Source organism: Physella acuta, unplaced genomic scaffold (assembly GCF_028476545.2).
Source record: "Physella acuta isolate Inbredline_101_S28 unplaced genomic scaffold, ASM2847654v3 ptg000374l, whole genome shotgun sequence".
Taxonomy (NCBI): Eukaryota; Metazoa; Mollusca; class Gastropoda; family Physidae; genus Physella; species Physella acuta.
Genome location: NW_026731893.1, coordinates 376,362 through 399,017, shown reverse-complemented (window position 1 = coordinate 399,017; position 22,656 = coordinate 376,362). Strand labels below are relative to the sequence as shown.

The following is a 22,656-nucleotide window of genomic DNA, read 5'->3' as shown; positions in this document are numbered from 1 at the left end:
TTACAACTTGCTCTACTTGTTTGTCTAGAGAAAAAATCCAACTCAGCCACAAAGCGGTGGGGAAAGTACAACTATATGTTCCAGCTTATAAGATGAATGTGGGCATAAGCAACACCAACTTCTCCAGCTAATTTATTCAGTTTGGCATGTACTAGACCTATCAGGTGACACCTACCAGATGAGACATCCCCTGATATTTTGGACATTTTACATTCCAATATTTTGGACTATTTACATCCCCGATTATTTTGACTTTTATACATCCCCTAATATTTTGGACTTTTTACATCCCACGATATTTTGGACTTTTTTCCTGGGTTAAAAAAAAATCATCTGATATGCCGGAAAATATATTTGTTTGTTATTTCTCTTTTTGAACAGTTTATTTTTAATGTAAAATTACAAAATAATCACTTATTTCTCTTATTGGGCACTGTTAAGCCTAGTAAAATATGTTCATTGAAAAACTAAATCAACACTTAAAAACACACGCTGGTTGTAAATTACTTGGGGAGAGTCTTTAGATGGAGAAATCATCAGATGAAATGATGAACCTGGATGATCATTACATACATTGGTCATTTAAATTGTTTCATTTCCTTGCAGAATTAAGTTTTCTCAGTCATATTTTTATAACAATCACCCACAACAGTACCAAAAAAAATAATACAGAAATATCAATTAAAGAGGAAGCATATTAGCAAGCATTCAATGAAGTAAGTAAAAGGCACACATAAATCAGGGGGAAAAGCCAGGAAAAATTAAAAACTTTCACAAAAAATTATCAGTGGTAGAAAGTTATAAACGAAACAAGTTGTAAAATGTGAATGGTTTAAGGTTGAGTACACTTATGATGACGATGGTACATCAACTTTACTCACTAAAAGACTACTGCATATCTTGCCTCTTTTACATAACAAGGTTTGGCTGGACTTGATATAACAACAATAATAATCAGTGGAGAAAGTTGGAGTTTTCAATGCTTGTGATGCAGACTTAAGTAATGCAGTCAGAAGCAGTTAAAAAAACAAGGGAGGTAATAAAAATAAACTGATATGTGTAGTAAGTCTAGAAAACTGGCAACCAGAATTTCTTTACTATGAAAAACTTAAAAACTTTTTATTACATTAAAATGATGTAAACATAATAGAGAAAGATAAAAATTAAATTAAATAAAAAAAAAAGAAAAATAGTTGAGATTGACTTTGATTAAGATTCATGACACTTTATAAATTATAATTTAACTTCTTTGAATGTTATGTACAACACAGATCAAATTTGTATGATTGTCAGTGACCAGCGACAGGTCACCACAGAGTATGCGTCAACAGTCAGTCACACGTCACCACCAGCCACACATCACAAGTAGTGACATGTCACCACCAGTGTCATCAGCCACACATCACTTGTAGTCACGTCACCACTAGTCAAACATCACCACCAGGTAAAAGACACCAATTGTCACATGTCACCACCAGTTACATGTCGCATCACCACTGGTCACATATCCCCACTAGCTACACATCACCATCAAGGTATAAGTCACCACCAGTCACTTGTCACCACAAAAGTATGTCACCACATGTCGCCACATGTCACAAGTCGCCACAAGTCACATGTCACCACAAGTCACATGTCACCACAAGTCACATGTCGCCACAAGTCACATGTTGCCACAAGTCACATGTCACCACAAGTCACATGTCACCACAAGTCACATGTCACCACAAGTCACATGTCGCCACAAGTCACATGTCACCACAAGTCACATGTCACCACAAGTCACATGTCACCACAAGTCACATGTCACCACAAAAGTATGTCACCACATTGCACCACATGTCACAAGTCACCACAATTCACATGTCGCCACAAGTCACATGTCGCCACAAGTCACATGTCACCACAAGTCACATGTCACCTCAAGTCACATGTCACCACCAGTCACATGTCACCACAAGTCACATGTCACCACAAGTCACATGTCACCACAAGTCACATGTCACCACAAGTCACATGTCACCACAAGTCACATGTCACCTCAAGTCAGATGTCACCACTAGCCATACATCATGGTATAAGTCACCAATAGTCACACGTCAGTCACACGTCACCACACCCACAACTCACCACCAACCCTTACCACACCTCACTGACTAGTAACCAAGCTACCTGATACATAAAAACAAAACAAAAATTACTGTATAAACAGATCTGTGGATATTGTTTTGGTAAAAACCAAAAGTAAATTCTTTAGGCAACAAACAAATGAAATATACAGCTTAAAATCTTTTTCTCAAGTAAATTTATCACAAGCATTATCAAAACAGTGAGTAAAATATACAGAACCCTTGCGCGTAATTACAGTACAACATATAGGGTGAATACATCAACATAGGATAATTTATAACAAACATCAATCACTGGTTAAAAAAAGGTTAGAGTCCATGTATAAATGTACATCAGTATGGGATGTTCACATTATATCAAATGTCACTTGACATCAACTCCTGCACTACTAATAAAATAAGGAACTAGACCTCACAGAATTACATTGTAACCATTGTTATTCTTTCTGGCATTTTTCCCAAATATAAAATTCGCATCCCTTCTAAAAATTAATACACTTCAGCAACATCTTAAGTACTTGTATATCTCTTAGTATTTACATTGCGTCTAGTCAGTATGAAAATAAATAATTAAAAGCAAAAGTGCAAAACAAGAATTTAAAAAATTGTCTGGGGTATTCCGTTAAATAAAAAATGTAAAATTGTTTAGACATTATACCTGTCTAAAAATCTCGTATATGATTGTACATTTGTAAAAAAATAAAACCATTGGCGTGAGGATAAAGCTAAATAATTAAAGCATACCTTGCGTGACTAAATCATCTGCAGGACCACAATGAGTTTGCCCTAAACAAACAAAAACTTTACCTGAATGGGAAAAAAACTGAATATCATTTGATGCATAGTAACTAACGTCACTTTATCTTACTCCCGACTCTAAATGTAGACAGAAATCACTACATCAATCAAATACTGGTGCAATAATTGTAAAACCGGTTGCAAAAATCAGCAATTTTTTTTATATGCAACACAAAATAAAAATCTTTTAAAGTCTTTGTGCTAGTATTTTAACTATATACATCAATTCAGTTTTTTATACAATGAACACAGAGAGCCCAAGCTGACACACACAATTATTTCACAACACAAAAAAATGCAGCAAAATGCATGTAAAATATTTAATGCTTAAAACATTCAAAACATAATTTAAATGCTCTTCCATTCCATACACTTTAACAATTGTAAACATATTGGTCGTTTTCTCTTATTTTAATTTTTTAAATGCTTTCCCTCAATTATATTAACGCTCCCAAAAAATATTAGACCCTATTCTTGTCTTTTAGTATTTTAATTTAGTTACAAGTAGCCATAAAATAGTGAATATTAGCCAGCTTTTTGTCCTTAGAACTAAAAAAAAAACAGTAAAAAATTTATATAATCCTATCCACATTTTATTTTATCCTATCCACCTTTTCCTATCTCCCAGCATCCCTCACATCTACACCACCATCAAACAACTTTTCACAACAAAAAAACCTCATAATACTCTAAAACAAATTTGAGCATGTTCATCAACAATTTCCCTATACTTCTACATCCTCTTCCCTCCCGCGCTATCAAATACTTCATGTGGAGGAATGTAACTTGAATGATCAATAACAATGTACACTGGAGGGCAGTGTCTGTTTAGCCAGTTAGAAGAGTATTTCTTCAGGGCAGTGAAAGTTTACCATATTTCTTCAGGGCAGTGAAAGTTTACCATATTTCTTTACATCACAGTATGTTTACCATCTTAAAAGAATGTTTCATCAGAGTGGAGAAAGTTTACCTTATTTCTTCAGTATAGAGAAAAGTTTACAATATTTCTTCAGGGCAAAGAAAAGTTTTATCATATTTCTTTACGTCAGAATATGTTTACTATCTTAAAAGAATGTTTCTTTAGAGTGGAGAAAGTTTATCATTTTACTTCAGAGCAGAGAAAGTTTACCATATTTCTTCAGGAAAGAGAAAAGTTTACTATATTTCTTTACGGCAAAATATGTTTACCATCTTGGAATGATGTTTCTTCAGAGCGGAGGAAGCTTATCATTTTACTTCAGAGCAGTGAAAGTTTACCATATTTCTTCAGGACAGAGAAAAGTTTACTTTGTGAAAAACTAAAATATTTTTACAGTATTCACAGTAAAATGTATCAGCTATAATATCACCTGCTTTCTTCATTTAACAATTAGCAAATTATCATTACCTCTTCATTGCCCAATAAAAAAAAATAGCCTCATTCACGCAAGTTTAGCGAGTACCCCCTGACAGTCATAAAAAATAAATGCAGCTAATGTTGCTACACAGTAGCTTACATTACAGCTCTGAGATAATCAGGACAGTTGTCAAACACTACAGCTATTGCATTGTTGAGATTAACTTAATCCACTGAAACCGGGGCTGGATCATCTCTTCTTTCAATCTTTCAGATACAAAGTTTCTACTGGAGTGACTACGATGTTTGCATCTGTTGTTAGCTGGTTTCAATATAGCGTGCACATATGGTGAGGTAATGTATGACAAACTAAGCTTCCGCTGACTTGATTACAGTAGGTTCATCTATCGTGGTCATCAATGGCACACTGGTTTCAATACAGCGTGCACATATGGTGAGGTAATTTATGACAAACTAAGCTTCCGCTGACTTGATTACAGTAGGTTCATCTGTCGTGGTCATCGATGGCACACTGGTTTCAATACAGCGTGCACATATGGTGAGGTGAATTTATGACCAACTAAGCTTCCGCTGATTTGATTACACTGTTGTGGTATCTATAGCACACTCAAAATAGCTGGGTAAGCTACGGCACACTGACTTGACTGCAGTATGCCACTACGCACCCATTGTTGATAACAGCCTGAAATAAATATTCCTCCACCGCCATCATTTTGGTCTCATTTTTTCAAACATAAACCTCCCATCTTTAGCTACCAAAGCCCCGTTTATAGTATCAAACATCTGATTTTTTACATAGTGGAAATGTTCTTTGGCGAATTCATAAAACTCTTTTTCCATTTTCCATATCTGTGAGCTCTGAATTCTGTCGATGGTTTCTTGTTTGGGTGGAATTTTTTTGGCTGTTTTTCTTAAATGCGATTTCCGGCCTGTAAATAAAGGGGGAAAAATGTTGCATTGAAAATTAACATCAAATAATATAGTTAGGATGATACAGACATTCACAGTAGTGCAGTAACACATATAGATTAAAAAAAAAATAATTAAAAAATATATTTAGTTTTTAAATATAAAAAATAAATGCAGTGTGGTGAACTGGTATTTAAAATTTTAAAAATGCAGTTGAAACAGACTTTTAAGATTATGTAAGAATACAAAAAAGCAATTAAAATTCATTGACGTAAAGTTTAAATAAAAACACATCATCACAATAATGATGTACAAGCTTTTATAGATGTTAAAATCGTGAACTGTGCTGCTATGAAAAAGCAAGTTTGACAAAAAGGGGCAAGCCAAATGTAAGAAAATATCTGATGCAAAAACTTGAGCCATTTATAAATCTGCCTCGTGCTTCGTGCTTCTGTCAGCACTAACTACACACAGTGATAAAATAAAACTACCCTGTTACAAGCTTGCAAAACCAAAACAAGAAAAACATTCCTCTCCCTACCAAGGTACCTCACTCTAACAATACAAACTTAGACAATTGCAATACCAACAATCAAAGCAGTAGTCAGTGCTATGAAAACAGCCAAGATGAAAATATTCCTAACTCCGAGTGAGAAAAATAAAACAAGAAAGCGGATCATCTCAAAAAGGCAAGAAAGAAAGAAAAAAAAAAAGACACCAACCCCAAAGTGTCCCATTAGATCAGTCCCCTAGCTCCTGTGGGTCTTTAGGCCTTAACTTCCCAAAATGAAACCGTTTATCTTTCTCTCTCATTTGGCCTCTATGTCTACCAAACGTGAGCTGTTTCATGTAATGAAACTGTCTCTGAGCAAACAGGTAAAAATCTTGCTCTAGCTTCCACACAATGGAGCGTTTGATTTTGGCAATAGTCTCCGGTTTGGCCGGAACTTTCTTTGCCGTCTGGCGCAGGTGGGACTGACGACCTGGAAATGACCAAACAAGAGGAAGGTTTTAGGTACTGTATGAAGGGCCCTCGGAGAATATGTGTCAAAACCATCACATCAAGCCTTTAAGGCATGTCCAGTACAGAAAAGTCTTCAATTCCAAAAACATCGCAAAATGGGAGGAATTACTTCCTGGTTTAGCCTTAAGAGAGAATAGTTCCATTTCAAAGAAAGAAAAAAGGAAAGGTTCTTCCAAAATGATTTTTTAAAAAAAAGTAACACTAAGCTTGCACCAAAGGAATCACATAGGGAAATACACTTCTTAAAATAAGTAGCCTAAAACCAAAAGATAAAACGTTACTTTAATTCTGTACTAAAAAGGTTTAGGAGAAATCTGAAATATAGAGAAAAGCATAACAAAGACAAAGTCTTTAATAAATAGCTTCTTCATAGTAATTGATGCCAAAACTGTTACGCAACAAAAAGTTCATTATAAAATTTGTTTTGTAAATCCTGAACAAGAATTTATTAATATCAAATGAGTTTCTGCGGACATAAACCAATCCTTCAACCGAACCTGTGAAGACCTAAGGAATCTGTACTGAACTATCTAATAAGTTTACAGGTGTAAACTCACTGCATTAAACTTCACCTTGAGGACATACAAACTTCACGAAAACTTATACAATTCACAATATCATCTACAAACTACCATGAGAATATTCAAACTTCAATCCACTATAAAGACAAACTCAACAATCTACTATAAAGACACTCAATAATCCACTATAAAGACACACTCAATAATCCACTGAGGATACACTCAATAATCCACTAAGAGGACACACTCTACTACAAAGACAATTACCCTTACAAGGATACACAAACTTCACTCTAAAGACACACTCAATAATCCACTATAAAGACACACTCAATAATCCCCTATAAAGACACACTCAATAATCCCCTATAAAGACACACTCAATAATCCACTATAAAGAAACACTCAATAATCCCCTATAAAGACACACTCAATAATCCACTTTAAAGACACACTCAATAATCCACTATAAAGACACACTCAATAATCCACTTTAAAGACACACTCAATAATCCACTATAAAGACACACTCAATAATCCACTTTAAAGACACACTCAATAATCCCCTATAAAGACACACTCAATAATCCCCTATAAAGACACACTCAATAATCCACTATAAAGACACACTCAATAATCCACTATAAAGACACACTCAATAATCCACTATAAAGACACACTCAATAATCCACTTTAAAGACACACTCAATAATCCACTATAAAGACACACTCAATAATCCACTATAAAGACACACTCAATAATCCACTTTAAAGACACACTCAATAATCCACTATAAAGACACACTCAATAATCCACTATAAAGACACACTCAATAATCCACTTTAAAGACACACTCAATAATCCACTATAAAGACACTCAACAATCCCTATGAGGACACACTCAACTACAAAGACACATTATCCTTACTACAAGGACACACAAACTCCACTATAAAGACACACTTAATAGTCCCTATGAGAACACGCAACTACAAAGACACATTAACCTTTCTACAAGGACACACAAAACTTCACTATAAAGACACACTCAATAATCCCCTAAGAGGATACACTCTACAACAAAGACACATTAACCTTTTTACAAGGACACACAAACTTCACTATAAAGACACTCTCAACAATTGACTATAAGGACACCCTCAACAATTGACTATAAAGACACCCTCAACAATTGACTATAAGGACACTCAACAATTGACTACCAGGACACAAACTTCACTATAAAGACACCCTCAACAATTGACTACCAAGACATCCTCAACAATAGACTACCAGGACATACCTTCAGAACTGAGCATACCTTCAGCATAGAGTTGCGTGGCCCCCCTGAAGAAGCGGGGCAGTGTGGCCTCCAGCACGGCCAGGAAGTCCCTCAGCTCCTCCGTGATGCCCACCAGGAGGTAGTGGTGCAGGAGGTTCCGCTTGGCTTCCTCCAGGGCCCACTGGTTACCTGGCTCCCTGAAAGTGCGGCTCATTAAAATGTTGGCAGGAATAATAATAAATCGGCTCATTGCATTTAAAGTGTTATCTACCACTGTTCAGTAGGATATATAATTGCAGACTTGACTAATTTCTCTGTATCTTCTTTGTGCCCAAGACACATGAGGCTGATGTAGTAGAATTAATCTGTTTTAATGACCGCAGCATACAAGGTGATAACGTGGTCAGCATTTTGCCAAGCCGGCTTCGTTTCCTTTACCTGAGTTAAGTACCCATCACAGTTGGGTGGACTCTGGGACATTCTATTGATATGAACCCGGATTTGAACTCGAGACTTTTGGGTTAGTAGTCTAGCCCTCTTGTGCTAGGCCACGCCCCCCCCCCCCCCCTCAATGTCTATGTGTATCACCCTTATCAAAGATAGCTTCTCCGTAAAGTATAAAACTGATGGATGGTTCAAAAATACTTTTAAAAATATAGCTAGAGTTCATACTATGCTATGTAAATCTCACAATAAAACATATATAGTGATATATCCTTGCTCTTTCTTAGTTTTCTTAACTACCAACAATCTTGCTCTTTCTTACTTAATAACTAAAAACGACACTGAATACATTTTTTAGTTTTTAACTATTTATATTTTCTTTTTTATAGTTATTAATCAGCCATTATGGAGAATAAAGTCTTTATATCATAAATTATTACTGACCAACATCACCATCTACTGACCAACATGTAACAACACTGGCATATACAGACCACCTCATCCATCTATACTGTGGGACAACATAGACCAGTACTCACCAGCAATCTGCATGGTGCCCACAGAAATAAGGAACCTGCACCCACAGATTTTCTGGATCACAGTCTTTACCTCCCCTGGTTACACATTCATCAAATGACTAGAAGAAGAAACAAAAGGTGTCTATGTCAGTGCTGGATGCAAGGGGTGTGTTTTATATTAAATTTATATATATATATATATATATATATATATATATATATATATATATATATATATATATATATATATATATATATATATATATATATATATATATATATATATATATATATGGGAAAATAATTGAGAACTGCCACATCAAGATCTCCCTATACCACTGATCTGCTGTAGGCATACATAAATTTTATAAAAATATACTTGTTGAAATGCACATATATTTGGTTGATTAATTCAATTTACTATTTACAAAATATCTGCATGTTCAAAGCAAGTAGCTCTAACTCTGTTGCGTATAAATAATTCGTTTATGTGTTTGTTATCTCCCTTACAGCGTGTTATATTAGCCAGGGCGTCTTAGATCTCGCTTACAGAAAGTTTATAGCTCAACATAAACAAAACATCTAACCATCACTTTCAGGAGGGGGGGGGGGGAGGTGAAATATGGGGGTGGGTGGTTAGTGAACTGATGCGATATCATACTGTTTAAATAGAAATTGTAGAACGTGTATAATCACGAAAGTATCGAGTAAGGAATAAAGACGGTCGTGAGTATTACACTAGACTGCAGCAACGCGGCAAATACTGGTACAAGTTGATTTGAATGAGACACTTTGTAGTTACATCCACACGTCCTAACAAACGTGGGATTCATCATGGCCTACTGAATTAATCACCGGGTACGCATTTAACACCCTTCGCAAAACCGGGACGTCGGGAGATTGTCTACACTTTCCAAAATACGATTGTTTAACAGCAAAGTGAAATCTATTCTCCTCTATAGTTCTCAGACGTGGAGAGTAACAGACTAATAAATGAACTAACAAACTACTAACAACAAACTTCAGACTTTCATTATCAAGTTTACACCGTCCTTAGTAATCTCTACAAGTCTAGTCTATTTTTATCTAACTACGCTATGACAGATGCCTGTGTCGCATATTGATCATTAGGTTACCTGAAAAAATAATTACCAATGCTTAACTGTAGAAAAAAACTGGGCAAGACTCTATTGGCAAAAAATACAAAAGCGCAAATGGGGATGGATTGGACACGCCCACCCTGAGTAAACCAACTAGCAAAATCATCAGACAGGCACTAGATTGGAATCTCCAAGGAAAGAGAGAAGTAGGAAGGCATGAAAGTAGGAAGGCCAAACATGGGAAAAGGTCAGCTGTAGGAGAAGCAGAAACAACCGGAATGTCGTGGACCCAACATGGAGGAATCGCCCAGAACCGAGTACGATGGAGGGGTGGGGTAGCATCCCTCTGCTACACTAAAGGTCCACAGGAATGATGATGATGGTGAAGTTAATCACAGGCTACATAAATAACAAACTCTTCAAAATAGAGAATCCGAGAGGTACATTTTTTAAGGAACAAATATTAAAGCAAGCCAGGGTTTTAAAAAATAATATAAATGTCCGAGATGGAGAGAGTATTCAGACTACAGACTAGTTTCAAACTCTTCAACATGGACACCCTGAGGCAAAACTTTTACGAGTAATCGCAGTTTGAAAAAAAAAACCAATCTAAATAATCGCGATGGGAAAGTTAATTAATTTCTTTTAATCATCACATCAGATGTGATACATGTTTTTAATTTTTTTTTTTTTTAAAAGGGGGTGGGGCTAAAGTGAGATAAATTAAATTTTACTAACTTCTATCTCATTTAGATTCTAGCTACAGTTAGCGGTAGCAGACGTTAAACAACTGTTAAGATACAAGGCTAGGGTGTCAAGCTTAGGTTCACGGGAAAATGCGCCAAGGAGAATTGTGCAATGAGAACAAAGTGAACACAATAAAACAACAACACAAAAAGCATACCAATATCATACGCTCGGTAGGGCCTATACATATTCTGATGATCAAAAAATAAAAAAATAACCCTCCATATTTATAATCTTTTGCAGAAAATAATTAATTTAAAGATTAGTATCAAGCAAACAGAATCTGATAGCAATTCAAATATTCGTAAATGTATTAGATATTTGTTAGATTCAAATCAGTATCACCTTTTCCCGTTCGTGCCCAAGACACACGGGCAGATAAATTAGAGTTCATCTGTGTCAGAGACATCGGCATATGAAGGTCTAAAGTAGTCAGCACTATGACCAGAGCTGGGTGGACTCAGTGACATTCTACTGACTTAAACGACGAATTCGAACTCGAGACTTTCGCTATCCCACTTTCTTAGATACTAGACATGTACTTAGTGAATGTATGCGAGGTTCACAACTAGCAATTTACTGAATGTAAGCGAAGTTTAAGCTAGCAATTTAGTGAATGTAATAAAAGTTACAACTAACAATTTACTGAATGTAGGCGAGATTTACATGTAGCAACTTAATGAATGTAAGCGAAATTTACATCTAGCAACGTTTCAAATGCACCCACCACCTACTTTAAGCGTGCAAGGCCCACACTTTATTTCTAAAGTTACAGCATGAACTTTTTTCTCTTCTTTCCCTAACGGGTGTAACGTGACTTGACGCCTACAGAGATCGGGTAACATCAGATTTAACTCGGACACTCTCAAGGCCGGCAACAGGGAAGTGTGTTACGTAGGTCTCAGTGATGTAACGGGGGTGGTGTGCGTGCGTGCGTGTATGTGTGTGCGTACATGTGTGTGTGTGTGTATGTGTGTGCGTACGCGTGTGTGTGTATGTGTGTGCGTACGTGTGTGTGTGTATGTGTGTGTGCGTGCGTGTGGGTATGTGTGTGCGTACGTGTGTGTGTGTGTGTGTGTGTGTGTGTGTGTGTGTGTAACGCGTCACCAGAAGATGCGTTTAAACTATGGTGTAATAAGGAGTGGGGTCAGGGTGCAGTAAGAATCCACTTGAGTGTCGATAATGATAGAGACATGGCTTAAAGTATAAACTTCAGTGTGAGCAATGTAATTACATTTTTAGTATTAAAAAATACGCCTTTACACCCCCCCCCCCCCCCACCAAACAATGACTTTGGTAAATGTATGATTTTCCCGTAGGGTGGGTGTCTATAATTGACATCAGGATAATTAAGCCGAATTTTACCCCCACCCTTTATCGTCACACTTCGTCATCAAAAAGCCACACCCCATCCTCTATGGCGTCACAAAGCCCCACCTCCCCATCCCTTCTGCAACATCACATTAACTGAACAAAGTCACTGGAGTCTGTACCTCCACCTTCTATGTTTATAACTGTATCCATCAACACCCCGAAGAAAACAAGTATCCATAATTCTATGATGATCAAGTTTTTAACAAGTCCCTGTCGAGATTTGATTTTAAAAAAAAAAAGTAATTTGTTAAAACTCGGCTATAGACTATAGACAAAAATGCTTTAGACAGAAACTGACACCATCAAACGACAAAGGCAATGCTTTGAGAACTAAAAAAACGCGGCAATAGACTATAGACAAAAATGCTTTAGACAGAAACTGACACCATCAAACGACAAAGGCAATGCTTTGAGAACTAAAAAAATGTCGGCTATAGACTATAGACAACAAGGCTTTTGACACCGTCATACGACAGAGCTTGAGAACTAAAAAAACACCCAGACGCCGCGATCAATACAACAAACACCTCGACTCTCTAGAACCTTCTATACAAGCTCACCCCCACAGACGCCGAACACAGTTTTCCTCTTTGCTGCTCCCAAAGATGTCCGCTGGGGGGTTTATGGTCATGTTCCAAAGATGCCGCCCCTACCCCCAATCTAACACTCCCCCCCCCCCCCCCCACTTCCGTGTCCTCAACCTGACGCCATCTCAGACATATCTGACCCTATTTTTTTTTTCTTCACGTGACCAGGTCACCGTGACCTCCTATTTCACTTAAGGAAAAACAAAACAAAAAGAAACGAAGGTGTCACGCTAGACATCCATATGACGCGGGGATCGATGTTTGTTTTGTTTTAATAATTTAGGGGGGGGGGGTGTCTGAATATGGCTGGATGGGCTCTTGTATGACGTGACGCCATTGTTGGTGGCGTGGGTGAGTTTCGAGGGTGAGGGTCGAGGGTGAGGGTCGAGGGGTGAGGCTCGAGGGTCAAGATCGAGGGTGAGGGTCGTGGGTGAGTGTGAGGGTCGAGGGTGAGGGTCGAGGGTGAGGGTCGAGGGGTGAGGCTCGAGGGTCAAGATCGAGGGTGAGGGGCGTGGGTGAGTGTGAGGGTCGAGGGTGACGGTCGAGGGTGAGGGTCGAGGGGTGAGGCTCGAGGGTCAAGATCGAGGGTGAGGGTCGTGGGTGAGTGTGAGGGTCGAGGGTGACGGTCGAGGGGGAGGGTCGAGGGGTGAGGCTCGAGGGTCAAGATCGAGGGTGAGGGTCGAGGGTAAGGGTCGAGGGATACAGGGCTGACTTAGATCTTAATGCTATAGAGATTCCTGTTTTAGAAATATAATTACTTTAATCCTACTAATAGAAAGATTACTAGGATCATAATGATACAGATATTATTTTTGCGTTTTAGAAATGTAATTGCTTTAGTCCTACTAATAGAAAGATGACTTAGATCTTAAAGCTACAGAGATTTGATACATTTTCGAAATGGGATTACTTTAATACTATGGATTGTAAGATGATTAATATCATGATACCGAGGATTAAGTGATTGAAGTGTGACTTAAATACCACCAATGGTGAGATGACTTAATTCATAATGATCAGGGGTTACTATTACGTTTTAGAAATGGGATTATAAAAACACAGCAATTAGTGAGATTACTTCAATCGTAATGCGGCTAGGATGACCGCTAGTCTTAGAGATAGTAGAATGATTTGACCAATAGACCAGCAGTCAATCTAGCCGCACCAGAGATGAAAATATTTCCCTCAATAAAAATATAGTTCCATGATTTTTCTTAGGTTGTAAACTAAGAATTTTCTAGAAATTCTACTGAAAATTAAGACACCAATTTCTCACAATTACTGCAGTAATAACTGCATCCTATGTTTACACCGATAACCCGAGGCGCAAGTGCTATTAAATATAATGACTTTTAAGACCTGTAACAAAGACGTGGACTGCTATTGCTAGAACAGTGGTTCTTAACCTGGGTTGGCGAGGTCGAGTCGGTAGAGCTTATGAGTGCTAAACCGAAAAGTCTCGAGCTCGAACCCACAGACAGAAGAGGCCCAACAGCTGGGGACAGCCACTCTTCTAGGAGAGACAACTCCAAAATCAAACAACTGCTGCCTTGTAGTTTGTTCTTGGTTGGATAAAGGCTATGGAAGCAAATCCAAAAAGAAATCGGAGTCAAGGCCTATATGGCGCATAACCAGCTAACAATTAATACTTAATTGTATTGGAGGGAATACCTTCCAACATTAAAAATTAAGTACGAAGAAAAAGATTGTGCTAGAAGAATTTATATGATCTTCAACTGACATAGCATACGTTATGCTGGAATCAATGTTATTTCCTACTGATACTTAGAAAACTCTGGCCATAGTGATGTTAAGATGACTACAAAAGCCTAGTGATGTACTGATTACTTGGATCCTAGTCCTTGCGAAATGACTGTTAGGCCCTAGTAATGCTGGAATCGGTATTATTTCCAACTGACAAAGCTGTAACTGTATCGATTTCCATTTTTTCAACAGTCATTAAATTTTTCTTTTGAATAATAAAAACCCCACCCAGGACTTTAATCATGATTAATTACACATTAATTAACTACGGCGGTGAAATCCAAGAAGTGACTCACCTCATTATCCCCGGCCTTTCTCCGCCGTAAGGTCGGTCTAAAATCATCGCCGTACCGAACAAAGTAATAGTACGATATAAGTCGGTCTAGAGGCTCCCTCACCATGTTGATGTAGATGGGGACCCGGGACACGCCGAATCTGTGGGTAGAGGAGGTAAATTGGGGTGAGGTTAGGTTTACACGTGCACCATGATGAAATAGATAGCCTCACCATCAAGATGTACATAACCTCATGTTACAAACAACGTTTAACATACATCTAACATTAAAAAAAAGTAAACGTATTTTTATAATGTTTCCATAACGTTTCAGAAAATTTTCTTCACATGTATTAGATATATATTCTTTTGTTCCCTTTATATATTAAACTCCCTTTATTTTTCCCAGTTCTCGTGTTAATAAAGTAATTCTTTTTTATCCCCTCGCATTATAAACCTATCTACATTATTATTCTCATATGTTTTATCCATTCGTCTAAACTGTACACGCTTTATGAAAGAAAATGTAAAAACGGGAGACAATTTGTTTTGTGATGTTTTATAAATCACGGACAACTCTTGGATAAAAGTTGGCAATTATCACCCCTGTACTACAGCATAACGCCTTCGTCCAGGAACTTGATATATATATAAACGATATATTCTCCACATCGGTTTAAAATATGTGTGAATGAAATTTTCATCACATCTTGAAAGGGAAAATACTCGCCCTATGGGAGATAACTTTAAAATAGTAACATAGCATCAACTAATGATAGCTTAAAGTACAGCCTAATGTGATGAATAAGGAAGCGACGAATGAGATTCTAATGCAGGGATGAGATGTGCACGATAAGGAATAAAACACAGCTGATCATATTTTCGTTCGTTGTGTATAGAAAATAGAATCAAGGAACGAACGTTATCTGCAATCATTTCTCATCTTTCTTTCACATACAATGTTTTCAATGTAATTTGTGACTGATGAGATGTATATGATAAAGAATACATCGTTACATATTTTCGATAATATTACAAACATAAAAATACCTATACGTGTGCTGTATTTGCATTTTAATATACAATATATTCTGTATAACTAAAGTATATATAAAACTTATAATGTATCTCTCTTTATTAGATACTTCTTTTATTTTCTTCTACTAAATTGCAACCAATATCATTTTACAAAATTACCCTTTTGTTTCTATAAATAAAATCGCCTCCCTTTATATCACAATTTCAATGTTTCAGTTGCTTCCCCTTAGAGTCAAACTACACAGTGGAAGCAAGATAGTGAAATCACTTAAATAAACACAACTCACCAGGCGATATCCATTGTTAACAATGGATTTTTTTTTCAATTCTTACATTGTGTAAGTGTGGATCTTCCTATCTTTCCATCTTCCCATCTTTCTATCTTAATTTTCTCTCTATCCCAACCATCTTTCTATCTTAACCATCTCTTTACCCCAATCTCTTCCCCTATCCCAACCTTCCCCCTATCCCCACAGCCTTACAAAACCTCGCCCCTGCCCTGTCCCACAACACACCTCACGTGCACAACGTCCTGGTATCAAATGATCTCCCTTTATCGCAAACTTTTTTTGTTATATTTAATTCTCTCCCTTCTTTTTAACCTTTGTTTTGTTTTGTTTCAAACGTTTTCTCCCTTTTACCTTCGTATATTTAATAGTTTCCCCAAATTTCCTTGTACCAGATGCTCTCCCTTTTTTCACAAACAGATTTATTTTGGTCATATTTAATTCCATTCATTTTCTTAATCTTTTGTTTATGTTTCACCCCCCCCCCCCCCCCGTATATTTAATAGTTTCCCCTAATTTCCTTGTACCAGATGCTCTCCCTTTTTTCACAAACAGATTTATTTTGGTCATATTTAATTCCATTCATTTTCTTAATCTTTTGTTTATGTTTCACCCCCCCTCCCCCGTATATTTAATAGTTTCCCCTAATTTCCTTGTACCAGATGCTCTCCCTTTTTTCCAAACGGATTTGTTTTGGTCATAGGTAATCCTATTCAATTTTTTAAATCTTTTGTTTCAACCCCCCCCCCCCCCGTATATTAAATAGTTTCCCCCTAATTTCCTTGCAGTGTTCCTTCCAGACTTTTTTCTCCGGGGGGGGGGGGGCACTTGAAATTTTCGGGGGGGAGGGGGGGGGGGCGGTAGACTTTCTTCGGGGGGGGGGGGGGGGGCGGACACTGTTAAAAGTATATATTTTCTATAAAAATTATATAAATTTCATTTCGTTCGAGGGGGGGGGGGCGGTAAAAAAATTTCGGGGGGGGGGGCCTTAAGCCCCCCCCCCCCCCCCGAAGAGATTCCTGGAAGAAACTCTGTTTCCTTGTATTAGATGCTCTCCCTTTTTTCCAAACAGATTTATTTTGGTCATATTTAATTCCATTGGTTCAAATGTGTGTGTCGTCCCCCTCCCTATTATTTCAAACTTTCCCCCCAAAATTTCTTGTACTAACTGCCCTCCCTTTATTTCAAAAGTTTCACCCGTTCTTTTATGATTCATATCATAAAGATACAAAACACGGAGCAATATATCGCATATTTAAACAACCCCGCATTACTTTGTTCATCTTTCACCCATTGCCACGGGAACCTATCAACAAACATGTTAAGGTAAACAGACAGACATGAAACGATACACGAGAATCAAACATAAACAAACCAATGAGAACGTCTGTAACATGAAAGCACATTTAGGCTCAGATTTAAAGTATACATAAAATTCAGTAAAATCTTCAGTTATATACAATAACTTATATATACCTACTACACAACACGTCTCTAGTTGTTATTTAATTAGATGTACTGAAGTATACATAAAATTAAAGATCGGCAATAGGGCTGGTAAGTAGGTCACCAACCAGTTCTATGGCTCAAGTTTTATTACTACATAACACGTTACTAGTTGTTGTTTAATTAGATTTACCAATCTCAGTCAAAGTCTTGTAGTCTAGTAACTCACTAAACTGAAATCTAGAATCATACGGTGGGTAAGGGGGAGAGGGGGATATATGGCAGTAGAACGGTACACACCCTACGTCAGCGTTAGCGTAAAGGTTGGGCTGTTTATCTTTCAATACACAGACAACTTCGATAGATTCCTTAGCAGGGCCTATACAGGCGGCCTAGAGAAGATGTACAGACTAAACAAATAATACAAGGTTCTGCGTTTTCTCCGGTCAGTTTATATTTATATTCACGTGCTTGTTCTACGCGGAAGACAGTTACACGGTAATTCAATCAGTTACACAAGCATTCAGTCAGGCTAGCAATAATTTAGTAGGTTATACAATCACAGAGGCATAGCGAGGGGGGTACATACGTCCCCGGGCGCCGACCCTAGGGGCGCCAAAATGGGTTGGAAAAGAAATTTAGTTCATTATAGCTGCAGTTTTGCATTATAAATATTTAAAAAAATATATGGGGGGGGGGGGGGGGGGGGTGGGGCAAATTGAAAATTTGTCCCCGGGCGCCGGGAAAGGTCGTTACGCCTCTGTACAATCATTCATTCAGTTACACTATAATTCAATCAGGCTAGCAATACTTTAGCATGTTACACAATAATTAAATCAGTTACGCATCCAGTTATATAATTATTCAGTGAGTCACACATCGTCAGTCGATTACATAATTATTCAGTGTCGCACCATCATTCAATCTGTCATACAATCATTTAAGCCACAGGCAACATCTTATTTCACGTCACACCACCATTCGTGCAGTGTAATATACAATCATTCAGTCCATTAAAAACACATATATAATCTATCTGGGTTATAATAAATCAGCTTCACAATCAACTTAGTCACTTGTACCCTCCTCCCCCCCCCCCCCCCACCCCACCATCTTATGTGTTTAAGACTTCTTTTTTCTTCGTTCTTAATTTTTAGTGTTGGGAGGGATCGAGCCTTATCTGCCAGAGGGTTCGAACTCGAGACTTTTTCGAATTTAACAACCATGAATTTTACCGACTCGACCAAGCTGACCCCTGTTTTATACAAAAAAAACAAACGAAGACAAAGAAAAACTTTTTTTTCTCTCATATCACGGAGGACTCCGGTAAAGCTAATTAACTTCTTTAGTAACATGACAACACGTCACTATCGCTTAGTTAAGAAAGCCCAATGTCTCCGTAACTGAGTTATTTTTTTACGATACAAAAAGTCCATTAACTAGAAAAACAACACGCGAAAAAAAGGGTTTATTAAATAACGAAAAGAAAATAAATAACCCAATTATAACACGCACACTAACCAGAAACATGAGACCAAAAAAAATCGATATGAGATTACAAAACATACAAAACAAAAGACCATTTGAGTAAACTTATATAAAAAAAAAACAGCAGTAAAAGTCTATTAGAGATAGAACCATTTAATCTAGCTTCATGGCTCTTTCGTGTATTATTTGAAGCAACAATCGTGCCTCTAAAATAGGTCAAGCGGTCACCGGCTAGCGGGTCTATCGTTTCTTATCAGCCGCTAGGTGCCGCTCTCTCACACACAGCTGCTCGCCATGACAACCAGAAGCTTCAGCCAAGTTTTTATTTTACCCGTGTAAACACGGTTTGTTTTTGTTTAACGAAACAATGTCACGAAAGTTGTTTTTTTTTTTTTTTGTTTTTTTTTAAAAACGAACAAAGTTGGAATTATTTCCTAACTTGATGTTCTAAGTAACTCAATTTTCAAATTTGATACATTATTTAAACTAGTTTTGTTACACCACAATTTTTTTATGAAGATAGTTGTAATTTATTCGAACAATCCTACCGATGATATATTCAAAACTGACCAAAATGTTAATTAATTTTAATTCCCAAGAAAGTTAAAAAAAACAAAAAACAAAAACAACTAACTAAACACAACAAGGTTTGTGAAGTATCCCGTACTACCTTCAAAATATAAATTTCCTATAGCCTAACAATATCTTGTAAAAAATAACCATAACAAAAAAAACAACGGCATACGTTTAGCAAGCAACAAACTGCGTACGATAATTCACACTAAAGTGAGAGTAACCCCCCCCCCTCTCCTATCTTGTGTAGAGTACTCACTAAATACCAACACGTTTATGAGATGTTTTTACACGAATTATACCCCGATAGAGTGATGACGATTAAGACTGTACTAATTAACCTGTTGATTCTTATGCCACGCGGGTAGCTATGACACATGTATAATAAATCTCACCTGTTTATCGCGGGTAAGCTATGAGGTGAAATTTCATCCATCCTTCTCTCTCTCCCCCCAATCTTCATATTTACGTTCGTGCTCGTTATCAAGATTGTAAGTGTGAGTAGGTTATGTCAAGTGTGTGGGAGGTGGTTATGTCAAGTGTGTGAGGTGGTTATGTCAAGTGTGTGGGAGGTGGTTATGTCAAGTATGTGGGAGGAGGTTATGTCAAGTATGTGGGGAGGTTACGTCAAGTGTGTGGGGAGGTGGTTATGTCAAGTGTGAGGGAGGTGGTTATGTCAAGTGTGTGGGAGGAGGTTACGTCAAGTGTTTAAGAGGAGGTTATGTCAAGTGTGTGGGGAGGTTATGTCAAGTGTGTGGGGAGGTTATGTCAAGTGTGTGGGGAGGTTATGTCAAGTGTGTGGGGAGGTTATGTCAAGTGTGTGGGGAGGTTATGTCAAGTGTGTGGGGAGGTTATGTCAAGTGTGTGGGGAGGTTATGTCAAGTGTGTGGGGAGGTTATGTCAAGTGTGTGGGGAGGTTATGTCAAGTGTGTGGGGAGGTTATGTCAAGTGTGTGGGAGTGTTAATATCAATGTGTGAGGTGGTTAACTCAATGTGGTGTGGGGGAGGTGGTTATGTCAGATAATGAGGTGGTTATGTTAGTGTGGCTATGTCTGTGTGGGGTGGTTATGTTAGCGTGTGAGGTGGTTAAGTCAATTGTGGTGTAGGTGAACTGATTATGCCAGTATTTTGAGTGGTTATGTCAGTGTGTGTGTGTGTGTGGGGTGATAAAATCAGCGTGAGATAGTTGTCTACATCTGTAACCATTTTTATAAATATAACTCCCCTCCCCCACCCGGAGCAAAATGTCCGAAAGAAACCCTGAATACGCCCGCCAAGATGTAAAACAAATATCTATGATAACCAAGTTGAGTGATTTGAAACACTTGATCCTAGGCTCGTTAAAAGATGAGCTAATGGTCTCAATACGTTGTACAACACGGTGAGGGAATACTGAAGGTAAAGTTACCTCATAAGAGCAAACTGTGATGAGTAGTTACAAGCACCCAACACGACATACGTGAGAAGCTTTTTTTTCTCATTAGATGGAGGGGGGGGGGGGGATAAGGAGGGAGGGGGGGGGAGAATTTACTGTCCGACGGCCATATTGGACCTCAGTGACTGGTCCCCCACACTATCACCACTTGGATTATTTACCTATTAGCCTAGCTCGGCCACATGCACAACCAACCAGAAAACCAAAACCTCCATCAGAAACCACCATTAGAAAACCACCATGACACCACTAGAAAACCACCCTAACACCACTAGAAAAAAAAAAGCCCAGATGGACCACGAGAGTAACCACTAGAATAATTCACAGCGGTTCCCAAGACGGGTGTCTTATATAACACGCGGCGGGTCATTGATTTTCGTGCTAAGAAAGCTAAAGAGATGACCAACTTAATCAAGAATATGCAAATTTTCGTTCACTCACTCTTCAGTACTCAAGTAAAGTTAGGTCTAGTGTAGACAACCAGGATTTATATACGATAGTGGCTGGAGACTAAATATTTTTTTTTAAATTACAGGCAAAAATATCTCACAGACAAAATATGTCCAAGATATAACATGCTTAGAAGAGTTATATTTCAGCTGGATGTTGCAAAACAAATAGATAGCGAATCATCAAAGAAATCAAAGCGTGGCACTGTTTATAACTTGTATGAGTTACAAGGAAACATTGGAAATTCATCTTTACTTGTTGCATGACACTGTGGCCAGCTGTTGTGCAGACTGTCCAGTGTGTAGTCAAAGATTGTGGTCAGCCATTGTGCAGACTGCCCCGTGTGTAGTCAAAGATTGTGGTCAGCCATCGTGCAGACTGCCCAGTGTGTAGTCAAAGATGGTGGTCAGCCATTATGCAGACTGCCCCGTGTGTAGTCAAAGATTGTGGTCAGCCATTGTGCAGACTGCCCCGTGTGTAGTCAAAGATTGTGGTCAGCCATTGTGCAGACTGTCCAATATGCAGGCTAACACTCTGGCCAGCGAGCATACAGACCGGCACTATGCATACCTAGAGTGAGTATCCACCCATTAGCTAAACCATTCAAACTTAAGATTAGCAACAGCCCACCTGCACACAAACACATATTAAAAACATTTTGAAAGCGGGTAGCGCTCACCACTCTACCTCCACTCTTGTCTACAAGAATCTTAAGGACACATAAGAGGACAACACCGCTAGTGAACTAAAGGTAATCATACACAACAGGCATGTTGGGGGCGGGGGGGGGGAAGATTAAGGTAAACTAACATGTGGGGGGAGGGGGTCAAAACTACTCAATGCGGGGTGGAGACGAGTCAAAACAATTCAGAAATAACACGATAGAGGTGGGGGTGAAACAACTCAACCTAACCGATGAGGTGGGGCAGGGGGTAGGAACAACTCAGAAAACTACTCGATGGCGTTGGGGGGGGGGGTCAAAACCACTTTAAAAAGACACACAAGAGCCGTGTATGTGAAAGTAGCTTTGACGTGTATTGTGTGGCTTTTTTTTTCCTTCAAAAAGACATCCCCACTCAACCCGCATCAGTAAGGCTAATGAAGTTATGA

General features: G+C 38.1%; 1 protein-coding gene across 2 annotated transcripts in view; it reads right to left on the bottom strand.

The window, feature by feature from the left end:
- Window positions 1-4,328: 4,328 nt before the first annotated feature.
- LOC131941863 (heparan sulfate 2-O-sulfotransferase 1-like) overlaps window positions 4,329-22,656 on the bottom strand; it is an 82,452-nt gene continuing 64,124 nt past the window's right edge. The window contains exons 5-8 of one of the 2 annotated variants that reach the window (XM_059301426.1): window positions 14,852-14,990; window positions 9,005-9,102; window positions 8,043-8,218; window positions 4,329-5,213 (exon numbers count right to left, since the gene is read on the bottom strand). In XM_059301426.1, the coding sequence (XP_059157409.1) occupies window positions 4,993-5,213; window positions 8,043-8,218; window positions 9,005-9,102; window positions 14,852-14,990 (634 nt within the window). In that variant the 3' untranslated portion in view covers window positions 4,329-4,992. The remainder of the gene's footprint in view (window positions 5,214-8,042; window positions 8,219-9,004; window positions 9,103-14,851; window positions 14,991-22,656) is intronic. The other variant, XM_059301427.1, reaches the window with a different exon arrangement.